Source organism: Hippoglossus hippoglossus, chromosome 19 (genome assembly GCF_009819705.1).
Source record: "Hippoglossus hippoglossus isolate fHipHip1 chromosome 19, fHipHip1.pri, whole genome shotgun sequence".
Lineage (NCBI taxonomy): Eukaryota > Metazoa > Chordata > Actinopteri > Pleuronectiformes > Pleuronectidae > Hippoglossus > Hippoglossus hippoglossus.
The window spans coordinates 8,980,957-8,992,963 of record NC_047169.1 but is presented as its reverse complement, the minus strand read 5'-3'; the positions used below and the strand labels follow the sequence as shown (position 1 = coordinate 8,992,963).

The window sequence follows — 12,007 nt, the reverse complement described above, 5'->3', positions numbered from 1 at the left end:
CAGGAGCACTTAAAGTTAACTTCCATCCTTTAAGGCCTGTGCACTCTTAAAAACACTCTGACAAATTCATTTGACGTGACTTGTTTTAGATGTAATACTATTGTTTTAGTTATTACTCCCTGGATTAGTTTTACTCCTCAGAAACAGCAGCTATTACCTTCAGATATAAGAAGGAGCCGAGGGTTTGAAAACAGTCACAGGTGACTATTGACGTCCTGCATGTTCTTGTCAATGATGAATAATTTCTCATAAGAGGAGCCACCTCTGTCTTTGTTATTTAGCTGCTGAAAGGACGAGTCCTACTCATGATTAAAACCCAGTCAAAGCTGCTGTAGTCAATATTATATAATGGTTGTATAATTACAATCGTTTAAATGTAGCTGGAATGTGTATCCAAATGTGTTGTCATTCAGGTGTCAGACCCACAGATAATCATCACCTGACTGTGTTTCGGGAAAATGTAACTGCTAAAGAAGCAGATATTTCTGTCTGCAGTTGGTGTGGACCAAAAAGTTAGCAGAGCGAGTGAATAATAAATTTATAAGAAAATTCAAATGAGTGCTCAGTTTGCTGCTCCATATCTGCTGAATGTGTAATAATACGTTTGCCAATATTAACTCAACAGCTGATAATATGTCAGTTTAGTGTTTATGACTTGTTTCTGTTGCCTCCTAATGGCCCCAAAAAATAAGTAAATGCTCGTGAATAAAAGGCAATAAAATTGGACAGACGTTTTTGTTATTATGATTATTATGGTAATTGGAAGGTATGATAACCAATATATTTACTTACTATCTTTACTTTATCATTTTTATGAATATAATTTAGCAAAAATTATAAAAAAATGTGTGACAATAAAACATTTTTACTACTGAAGTTAATTCAAAGCAAGACGGGAAAAAGAATCGCACTCAAGAACACAAAGACACAATAACATCTGAAAATGTACATGGACACAATGATTTTAAAATCGTCCAAATGAATTACTTCCTGCTAGAAAATAATTAGAGATAACATTTAAATAAAAATAAATTTAAATTACAGCTTTAGTTATTTAAGTGACAATGTTAATGCATATTAGGTTTTTGATTTGATAGTATATATTCTGAATAGTTGTACTGATCTCGAGTTCAATTGCTCTGCAGCTTTTTCTACCTTTGCCATATTATGATGTAAATTATTAAAGGAATGATCGTTAGTTTGGCTCGACGCAGACACAGAATTTGATCTGATGTGCTAGATGTCCCTTTGACTGTGGATAAATGAGCAGCACAAAGCCAAGGTCGACCACGGAGATGTGAGCTGTTGAAGATCAGTCAAATTCAGATTAACCTGAGCCCTCTGGTGACAGTGAACACTCACTGCTGGTGACATTGATTAGTGCAGCGCGAGAAGGAGGGAGGCTGAGAAATTCAGTTTTTGGTTCTCAGGGATATTAAAGACAAAAAAGACACAGTTGGAATCTTTTAGAATATTTAGACTATTTCCAGTGCAGCTAGAGAGATATTTTTAAGTACAGAAAATATCAACTTCAACTGAATTTATTGTACTAAGCTAAAATATGCAGTTTCTATCTTAACCCACCACTTTGCACCAATTTTCCAGCAATCACACACACACACACACACACACACACACATGTAAAAAGTCCTTGTAGAAGATGCTGAGATGCCAATTTTCAACATCAACCCCACACACACACACGCACACTGTAAATCAGGTTGTACTGCAGCCGCAACGACCTGGAGTGTTTTAGTGGAAAAACTCATTCCTCCTCCCGCTGCTACCACCACTGTCGTCGTCAGAATGGCTCTTTCAACCCACACTTTAAACCAACAGTTTGAAAACAACAAGTCCATGCTCGTGCCCTGTGTGGTGGCAGAAGGTATTCTGGGAAATATAGAGTGAAAAAGTGACAGAAGTGGAAATACACAGGGCTGGCAAAACATATTTAGTTTTACTGTATAAAAACCTAATGAAAATAGTCTTAAATAGCAGTTTATTATCCATCACCTGCATGAAGAAGACTAGATTTCAGGATTAGTGTCCTGAGTGTTTATGCTGCAGCTGTAGAGCCTCAGATTAAGATGTGACTCCATCACAAAGACAGGACCTTGTGAGTGTAAAGAACGTTATCGATCCTTTTCACCAGCATCCGACTCTCTCTCATAACTCTCCCTCTCTCTCTCTCTCTCTCTCTCCCTCTCTCTCTCTCTCCCTCTCTCTCTCTCTCCCTCTCTGCTGCTGCTGCTGAGCAGAGTGGACACTCGCTACACGCCTACACAACAAATGGCTGCGAGAGACGTGGCGTCTCTCAGCCTCATGTTACCTCACAGTTTCGTAGGATGTTAAATGGTGTCTGAAAGTTTTTTGTTTTGTTCTTTCACGTACTCAACGCTGCCGATGTTAGGGGCTTTTATAAGGATTCATTATGATGTGTTCACAGCCCTGTACTCATCCATCCATCCATCCATCCATCTCTTCCTTTCCTTGCTTCCATTAAGACAGTTATGTTTTCATCTGTGTTTGTTTATTTATTAGCAGGATTATGCAAAATGTATTTAACCGATTTCCATGAAATTTTGTGGAGGAGCTTATGTGCGGATCCCGATCAGGGGGCGGATCATCACACTGCGAAATTACACACACAGATATCAGTCCCCTATGATCGATGAATTAATCCCTGGGAAAACCGGAAAAATGCAAAAATGGGTTCTTCCCTGACTTGAACCACATCCTTCCACCAAGTTCAGTGGAAATCCGTCCAGTAATTTTTTCGTAAACCTGCTTACAAACAAACGCAGATGAAAACATAACCTCCTAGGGGGAGGTAAATATAAATGTAACAGAAATACATCTCTGTTCCTCTGTGACCACGAATAATCACCATCTGCTTTGTGTGTGCGTGTCCCCTCAGGTCGATCGGGCCAGGCGGTGGCGGTGCGAGCCAAGGTCTTCGGCTTCAACGTCATCTTCTACGACCCCTACCTGCAGGACGGCCTGGAGCGCTCGCTGGGCGTCCAGCGCGTCTACACCCTGCAGGACCTGCTCTACCAGAGCGACTGCGTCTCCCTACACTGCAACCTGAACGAACACAACCACCACCTCATCAACGACTTCACCATCAAACAGGTACAAAACACACACACACGCGCACACGCACACACACGCAGGCAGACGTGTCATCCAGACAGAGCTGAACATCCCACTGAGCAGCTGTGACCTGACCTGGGCTTAAAGCGGCGCTATCTTACAGGTAGACAAGCAGAGCTGCTGGTGTATTATTACCCTGACAGCCTGGAGGCCGTCCCACCGAGCATTATAGTCGGTGTGCATATATACAGAGAGAGAGAGAGAGAGAGAGAGAGAGAGAGGGGAAGCGGCAGCCGCAGCCTGCCTGCACATTCCCTGCTCTTTATCTTAAGCTCCACCAAAGCTGGACACAAATTCATTCCTTTGCTCTGTCAAATGCAATTAGCGCCAGCCCGTGGCTACAGCAAATATATCGACTCGGCTGCACAGCGGGGGGCTGAGAGCGCTGAGGGGAAAAGTGCCGCTCTCCCCGAGTCAATAACCGCGCTCCGAGGCGCCGCCTGGGGTGACACCTGCAGGGAAGCGGAGGAACTGCAACGGCCCCCAAAGAGGCATCTCCCTCTCCTCTCGTCCGTCGCCGCCCCCCCCCACGCTCGCCCGGTTTCGGCCTGGTCTCTAGTGCGCCCTTCTCCCTGAGTTTTGCGGCGTGCGAGGAGAAGTGGGTGAAGGGTAAAAGCCTAACCTAGTTAACTCACTGTCTTTTTTTTCCTCCTCAGCTGCCTCTTAAGGGCTGCAATGAAAGAACACTTTCCTCACCCAAAATCTTGGCAGTCGTTCTCTGCTCCTAAAGTGGAAACGTGTGTGTGTGTTCGTGTGTGTGTGGGTGTGTGTGTGGGTGTGTGTGCTTGCCTGTGTGTGCTTGTGTGTTTCTGTGTGTGTCAAAACCACCAAGGCCTAGTAAAAGACTGCCTGCCAGCGTAAAGGCTTTTCATGCCCCTGGATTTCAGCTTTTGTCAAGATTAAGGGATTACTTTCTTCTGAGCATATTCATTTGATTTTTTTTTTTTTTTATCCTTCCTCCCTCTTACACTTTTTTGTTGTGCCTTCCCTGCCCCCCCCCCCACACAAGCAGCACGGGGTGGTGGCATTGCCTCATCTTTCAGCTCATCCCTCATTTCATCTCTGGCTTTTTGGATAGAGTCTTCTCTGTATCCACATCTGACGCTATTTCTCCCAGGGGCCGCCTGTCACCTGGATCTTTTTAAGGTGTCAGACGCAACAAAGATATCACAGTCCCCCCCCCTTCCCTCAATCTGTCGGGTGTCGCGTGTTTTAAGACTCTAAATTACAGACATTCAATGCGGATTGATGTTTCGCTTTAGATTAATTTGACTGTCATGCTGACGGATGCTCAAAAACACACACACACACACGCTCACATCTGATCTTTCATCTGTAAATAAATGGCTCAATCTCTTCTCCCCTGTGCTGATGTGTTTGTATCAATGTGTCACCACAGATGCGTCAGGGTGCGTTCATGGTCAATACTGCGCGGGGTGGTCTGGTGGATGAGAAGGCCTTGGCCCAGGCGCTGAAGGAGGGCAGGATACGTGGAGCCGCCCTGGACGTCCACGAGACGGAGCCCTTCAGGTGAATACATGTACACACACGAAGAATTCTCTCAAACCAGGACAGATCAACGCTTTATTTAAAAACGGGGGGAAAAGAAAACGACACTCGGACAAAGGCGGAGGGCCTTAGTCGGACGGGCGAGCAGAAACAATTTCAGACATGATGAGTTAAAGATGGCTCTCACTCCTCTAAGAGGCTCCTCCAGGGCCCAGCAGTTAATGGGATTCAGGAGATGGAGAGTTCACTTTATTCCCGGCTGCTGGCGGAAGGTTGAATGTGCTGAGATGCATTTTCTTCTTCTTCTTCTTCCTCTTCATGTGTTCGATCAGAGCAGTTTTCAGGATGGGAAAATGTTTGTAGGGAACAGATCTTTTGAAATGTACAAACCAGCATCACACACTTCAGAACTGTGATCTCAACTGTTACAACCCAGTTTAAACTATTTTCATTCTCTTGTTTTCATTTCTTCAGTAGAACAAAAACTTTGCAAATCTCTACAGTTTTGTTCAAAAGATTTTTAAACATTGATAAATTATTTTATATTTTCACACCAGTCCTTTGTTTGTTAGTTTTGTATTTGTGTATTTGATTTTGTCCCAAAGCAGCAACTAAAGAGTTGGAATAGAAATTCTACTGTAAAACAATAATATTTATTAATTTATAATTGGATATACATTTCATTAATGTAGTGGGTATGTTATAGATTGTTTGTGATACATTTGATCAATTTATCAATTTAAACATATGTACTATTTATTTAATATTTTGTAGTGTTTCAATCAAAGTATCCTGAAATCCTCAAAAAACAAATATTATGTTTTTAATATTATGTTTCTAAAGTGATAATTATCATCATTTATTTAATATGGCAAACCTCAAACATTAGTCTGCATAGTCTCCAATACGACTGACACCAGTTCCTCATTTCCACTCCTCTCCTGCCGTCACTCGAGGGCAAACATCTCGACATGCGTCTCAGTTTTCCACCTTTCTAAGAACCATGTTCCCCGTCTCCGAGGGTAACGTGTGCTGATGTGTCGCTCACGCTTCAGGGGCCGGTCGGGGAGTTACTTCGGGGGCTGCTGGTTTCTGGCCGGCTGCTCAGCTGACGGGCTGCTCCAGGAAACTCAGACTCATGCTCCACTGACCCAGTATTTCACCAGGGGGGGGGAGTGTTTTGTAACTTCGGCCCCTCCGGCGCGACACAACACTGATTGAGGGCGATACACATCACACACAGACACACACATATACACAACCAGGGGAGGTGTTACGGAGATAGAGGAAGAGGAGGAAGGAGGTGGATAATCTATTTCTGAAAAGCCCCGTGAGAGGGAAAGATGAGAGTTTGGGAGAAAATGGTGGCATTTGTGATTAACAGGGTCTGACATTTTCTCCTGGGCTTCCTGATCGCACCAAAAAATATATATATATCTGTCTGATATTGAACAAAGAAAAAGCCTCAGAATCCTTTGGACTGACAAAAAATGTAATTTGTGACAGCAGGTGTGATCTCATGTGAGTGTTTTTGAGAATCTTAATTTATTTCCCTGTGTGTGTGTGTGTGTTCCAGTTTTGCTCAGGGCCCGCTGAAAGACGCTCCCAACCTGATCTGCACGCCGCACACAGCCTGGTACAGCGAGCAGGCCTCCCTGGAGATGAGGGAGGCGGCCGCCACCGAGATCCGAAGAGCCATCACCGGTACATGAACGCATTCAAATTCAATTTTTTGTTCTCCACGATCTGACTAAACAAAATGTGAAATCCTTTTGTATTCCTCCTCCACTGCTTCGTTCACATCCCTCAGCCTCAGCCCCACTATGTGACCTGTTGCACGTCGTTCTCTCCCAGATGTCACATTTCCACTTCAATGGGCCCTGGGCAGCCTTTATTAAATCTGGACATCTTAATAGATGTCATCATTAGCTTCCCCGACGCAGAGCAGAGCCCGCAGCGCTGGCCTCTCACAAAACATCCAGATTGTTAAATGAGCTTAATTTGCATGTGTGTGTCCAGGCTTGATGTGTGTGTCTGTGTCTGAGCTCATCAACACATCTGGTCCCCTCGTCGCTCCTGTAACGAGTCGGGGTCTTTCACTGCTCCTAACTGTGTGCGTTTGGCTCGTATCGCAGGTCGCATCCCCGACAGCCTACGAAACTGCGTCAACAAGGAGTTCTTCGTCACCACGGCACCGTGGGCCGTTATGGATCAACCAGGGGTTCACCACGAGCTCAACGGCGCCGCCTACAGGTAGGAACCAAACGCTAAAGTACAACAAGCCATTCTTTGTATTTCACAAATATTTATGTTTTTTTTTTTCTATCTTTATTCAAGAGCTTTCAGTCATTGACTCTAAACACTCGAATATACTCCAGCTTCGGCGCCCCAGATTCCTCCTGGGCTCTTGGATTTTTATTGTACGCAACAAGTCTGTCAATATTACCGAACCAATAGAAAACCAGGCGTAGAGATGACGAATTAAATTGCCCTCGTTTTGCTTAGTTTTGCTAAAAATTGGTAAAAATAAACAGGCTGGCGTCTTTTTTATAGTGTTTGTTTTTATAGTGGATCAAGCGATCTGCTGGACTCCTGCTCCAGGACAGTGTCGTTGTTTTATCGTAGAGGGTGAGGTGCCCGTGTAAGACTCCCAAAGATGTAAAGGATGTTTTAACAGACTTGTTGCACAAAAAATCCGACAGCCGACGGAAAAATCCGAGAGCAGAGGAGACATCGCTTCACGTGCACACAGGAGCAGCGTGAGCTTCGAGGTGAAGAGCTGAAGCCGGAGCACGGGAACTCGAGCACAAGCAGAGTATATTTGAGTGAAAGCTTTTAGAAAATCTGACCGTGAAATCAATAAGTTCTGCTTTCAAACTGAAAGACGCTCTTGAGTAAAGGTAGAAAAGGAAAATGAAGGCTGGGTTGTCGTTTTAGTATTTCCTTTAATATGTGTCTTGCAAATGAAAGGTTGACCCATGTATTTTATAAAACCCTTGTAATTGTTTTGTTTTGAGTATTTCAAACGCTAGAAGGTCAGAAACAGTTTGACCATTTATTTATTTAAAGTATTTTTTATTTTTCATTCCCCTCTTGCTATGTTAACACATAAATCTTCAAATGCCATTGAATTCCCATCTCTTCTCCTCTGTATTGAATTTTATAATCTAAATGAATCACTGAATACTCTGCTGTAGACCCTAGTGTCCCACCCCCCCCCCCCACTGACCGCCCTGTGTAGCTGTAGCGTTGTAACTCTGACCACCATGTCCCCCCCCCCCTCCTCTGGGCCCTTCCTGATCTCAGCATGTCCACCTCCATGTTCTTCTCTCACACAGCCAAGTGAACCAAACTCTTCAGGCCGTAGCAACCGGCGTCCCCCAAGACAAAATTAATGCCTAGATCAGGAGCAGGTAAATACGACCGATCCGGGCCGACCGCCTCTTCCCTGGAGGTCCCGGATAAAAACTCTCCCCCTGATGGTCACCTGATGTGTGTCCCCCACCCCTCTATAATCCCCCCAGCACCCCCCCCCTGTTTGACTGAACACAGAGTAGAGATGGATGGAAGTGAATGTGGGGTTCTTTTTTTGGAATGTCCCAGTAAGCATGAGGTGAAGCCATTCACTTGCAGTCTTATGGATGGAGTCATGCTTTATGGTTTCTCTCTCTTTTACGGGGTTTTTGGGCACGTTCTGTTAAAACTGAGCTGTATCGTTCTTTTTCTCCTTCTCTGGTTGAATGGTGTGTTTTTCTTCCCCCAGAATATTCCAATGTAAAGGCTCTTTTCACCTAAAATAATTGTCCCAAGAACTGATCGTCTGTTTTTGTGTATTTCTTATTATGCTTCATCTCAAGAAACATAAAGTTCAGACAAATTACATCATTAAAGAATAAAACCTTTGCTTGAGATAACATTTTGTGGAGCTGGAACTATGAGTCTATTGAAAAGCGTTTATCAAGCAAATTGTGAAACTTTTAACGGTTTCAGCTTCTTTAATGTGAAGATTTGCGTCAACAGCTCTTAATTCAAACAGTTTGAAGTTGTCCCCTCGGGCGCTCAGAACCTGTAAAAGCTCTGTAAACTGACATTTCTGACAAAACACTTAATAATAGAATATCTGTAGCAGCAGCCCAGAGATTATTTTTCAACACAGTTGTATTTTATAAAAGACACAGACAGAAAAGGAAGAAGAATCTAATACCTGAGTGTAATTACCGGTTATTTTACAGCTTGAGATGAAACCATATTAAAACAATGTTTTCATAATTGATTAATCTATCAATTATTGAATCTATTAATTGTTTGTTTCAGTCAATAACATGGTGACAAAGAATATTCACAAATAATGGCATGAGAATTGTTTTTAATCTTTGCTTCTAAATATTACCCAAATGATTCATCATCAAAATTCCTAGCGATTTATTTAGCGTCATTCAATGTATCAGACTTCATATAAAGATGGACGACACGTCTCCACTTCCTCCCGTTGTACAATGATGTGAAGCAGCGGTATCGACCAATCACAACTCAGTGTCAGCTGTCCATCATGGCGTTTCACCACATTTTTATACCGTAAAATAACTAATGAAAAACAAACTTACAGAAAAAGAAGGAATATTTGAACATCAGTGTGATAAGAACTATGGAAATTAACAGAAACTCTTAAACTGAAAAGTAGCCAGCCAGCCACCAGGGGGGCGATCAAGATTATTTGGCTTCACTTTTTTGGGAGCTGTCATGTCGTCCATCTTTATATACAGTATATTCTGTGGAAGCAACAAATTGTTCAATTGTCTTTAAGTTTAGTTTAGAGACTTATGTGAAAACACTCAACATCAATTTACAGATTAATACAATTACAAGAATCCACATCTCAAGTGTTTGACCAGACAGCAAAGAAACAACTCCACCCCAGTAATTCCTAAACAGTTGTAAAGCTAAAAACGTTTTCTGAAAAAGTTCCTGTGGTGAAAAGAGCCAGTAGTATGACTAGATGGCAGAAATGTTCACTCTGGGAATCAGACCAGCTGCAGCACTAACCTCTGACCCTCCCTCCCGCTCACCAGATACCCGCCAGGTGTGGTTGGAGTGGCTCCGGGCGGCATCCCGGGAGCGTTAGAGGGCATCGTCCCGGGTGGGGTGCCCATCGCCCACACCATGCCCTCTGGTACACACCCCTCCCAGGCCCCGTCGCCCAACCAGCCCTCCAAACACGGCGAAACCAGAGAGCACCTCACCGAGCAATAGCAGCAGAAGGGATACGAGCAGCGGCGACATCTCATCCGACGCCGTCGACACTCAGAACCAACCGAAACGCAACTGGGACCAAGAGACAGTGAAACGACACGAGCGGCTGCCTGTTCCATCAGTCAGCCACTGGGAACTTCACGTGTTCCGGGGGAATTTGTACTTTTAACGTTTTAGTTTTTACTCTCTGTCTCTTTGGCTTCAGTACCGACTTTAATCTTTGATGATGTTGTTTTCTTTTTTTGGGGGGGGGGGGGGGGTTGTTTTTCTTCGGGACATGCCTATGATTGTGGACACACAGAGTCCAGTGTTTTTAGCTCCTCGGGATGATGACCCGACGAGACTCGGTCCCGACGCCCCCCCGTCCTCACCCGACCCGCCCCTCCACCTCATGGGAAACGTAGGCCCACGTGTCAACGCCACAAGAGCAAAATAAACTTTGGCATCATGTGCTACTGGACCTTATCCTCCCCACCCGACCTCCCCCACTCCCCTCCTCCGCCCACCTCCACCCTTATGTAACTAATGTGTGTTGTTTAGGCCCCTCATGCCTCAGAAGAGAATTCTTTTTTTTTTTTTTTTCTTTTCCAATCTTTAGTGTGAATGACTAAAAATGGATTATTGAAGTAAATATATTTATCATTCGTCAAACAAAAAGGAAAAGATTGCTCATCACGTATAGTGATCTAGAGTGGGTTTCAACCCTTTCCTGGCTGGCACGGCCGCGGTTACACGTCTTCACCACTCGAGGGCTCTCCTCCTCGTAGGGTTGCTCCAGCACCTTGTTTTGTGTGGGGCGCTCTCTCTGCAGTAAACACTAAACAAACACGTTCACTTTATACAACTGATTGTAGCTGAATTTAAAGAGATGAAGCTTCCAGCGGGGTATTTAACGTTTGTTTTTTCAAAAAATGGAGAGGAGGTGATGTGTCAGCCTGAGCTGTGAAGAAGAGGGCATTTAAAAAATAATCATTGAAATAAGAAGGCCGGCGTGACTGCGTCTGATTCTTCTGCGCTGACCAATGGACATTTGTGATGGCGGACAGCTCGTCTCGACGCACAGGCCGAGTGGCCCTCCCTTCTTCGAGCACACTTCACACTCTGCGGACAGGAAAGGGTTAAAGCAAACTTCATTTCTTAACGACTCAGGAAAAACACTTTTTTGCAGATATTGTTTATTCCCAGAATTTTTTGTCTTTGAGGAAAAAAAAAAAAGATTTAAGACTAATCTGGTTAGTCTGGATATTTTCTCTCTTCCCTCATCCTCTCCATTGTGGTATTTTTATATACAAGGCGCATCCCATGTTTTTTGGTGTTAAAAGAGTTTTGAAGAGTCCTGTTAGATTTGTATTGCCTAGTTAAATGTTCCTATAACCATAGTCCTATGTGATCCAACCTCTCTCTCTTCTCTCCTTCTTCTATTTTTCTTTGTTCTATTGAAGGCCAGGTTCTTTTTGGGGGCATCCTGTACTCTGTAAGAGCAATAGCAGAAACTCCTACTTAGTGTCCCAAACAATAGCAGAAGAGGCAGCCAGGAGTATGTTTTTGTTTTTAGTGTGAGTATTTGTATTTGTTTCTTGTACAAGGTGAACATTTAGCATTCAGTGCAGTTTAAATAAAAAGATACAATACTTCTCAATGTAATCTCATTTTCTGATGAGGAAACGTCCCCTGCTGTGATCTCGCATGATCTGTGCAACTGTCATACTTTACTTATGACACAAGGGGGCGCCAAAGTACCAACAAGTCCTGATAAATAGTAACCTATAAAAAGGTTAAGCACAAAGGTGCTTAAATTAACTATTATTAACTATAATATCTCAATGAAAATTCACTCTAGTTCTTGAAATTCCAGCCTTATTGAATCAGGAAAGCATCTAGAACGTTTCTCATTTCCTCACTCTACAATTGAGACACTACTGCACATTGCATCTTAGTTCTTATACTCACAGGATTTCCTGAAGAAGATTACAGACATTCCCATCCACCAGCACCCAGCTAGATATTTCAGGCATGCTAAGAAAGTCTGTCTCTTCCAAACATCACTATAATGAGATTTTAAACTCCGACAATGCCAAACTGTCCCCTTAAATTA

The 12,007-nt window shown here is 43.4% G+C and overlaps 1 protein-coding gene across 8 annotated transcripts in view; it reads left to right on the top strand.

The window, feature by feature from the left end:
• LOC117752581 (C-terminal-binding protein 2) overlaps positions 1-11,546 on the top strand; it is a 97,720-nt gene extending 86,174 nt beyond the window's left edge. For 6 of the 8 annotated variants that reach the window (XM_034570047.1, XM_034570039.1, XM_034570040.1 and 3 more), the window contains 5 exons: positions 2,918-3,132; positions 4,553-4,683; positions 6,239-6,366; positions 6,798-6,915; positions 9,732-11,546. In XM_034570047.1, coding sequence (XP_034425938.1) covers positions 2,918-3,132; positions 4,553-4,683; positions 6,239-6,366; positions 6,798-6,915; positions 9,732-9,912 — 773 coding nt within the window. In that variant the 3' untranslated portion in view covers positions 9,913-11,546. Of the gene's footprint in view, positions 1-2,917; positions 3,133-4,552; positions 4,684-6,238; positions 6,367-6,797; positions 6,916-8,000; positions 8,076-9,731 lie in introns of all 8 variants that reach the window. The other 2 variants (XM_034570044.1, XM_034570045.1) reach the window with 1 other exon arrangement.
• The last annotated feature ends 461 nt before the right edge of the window (positions 11,547-12,007 follow it).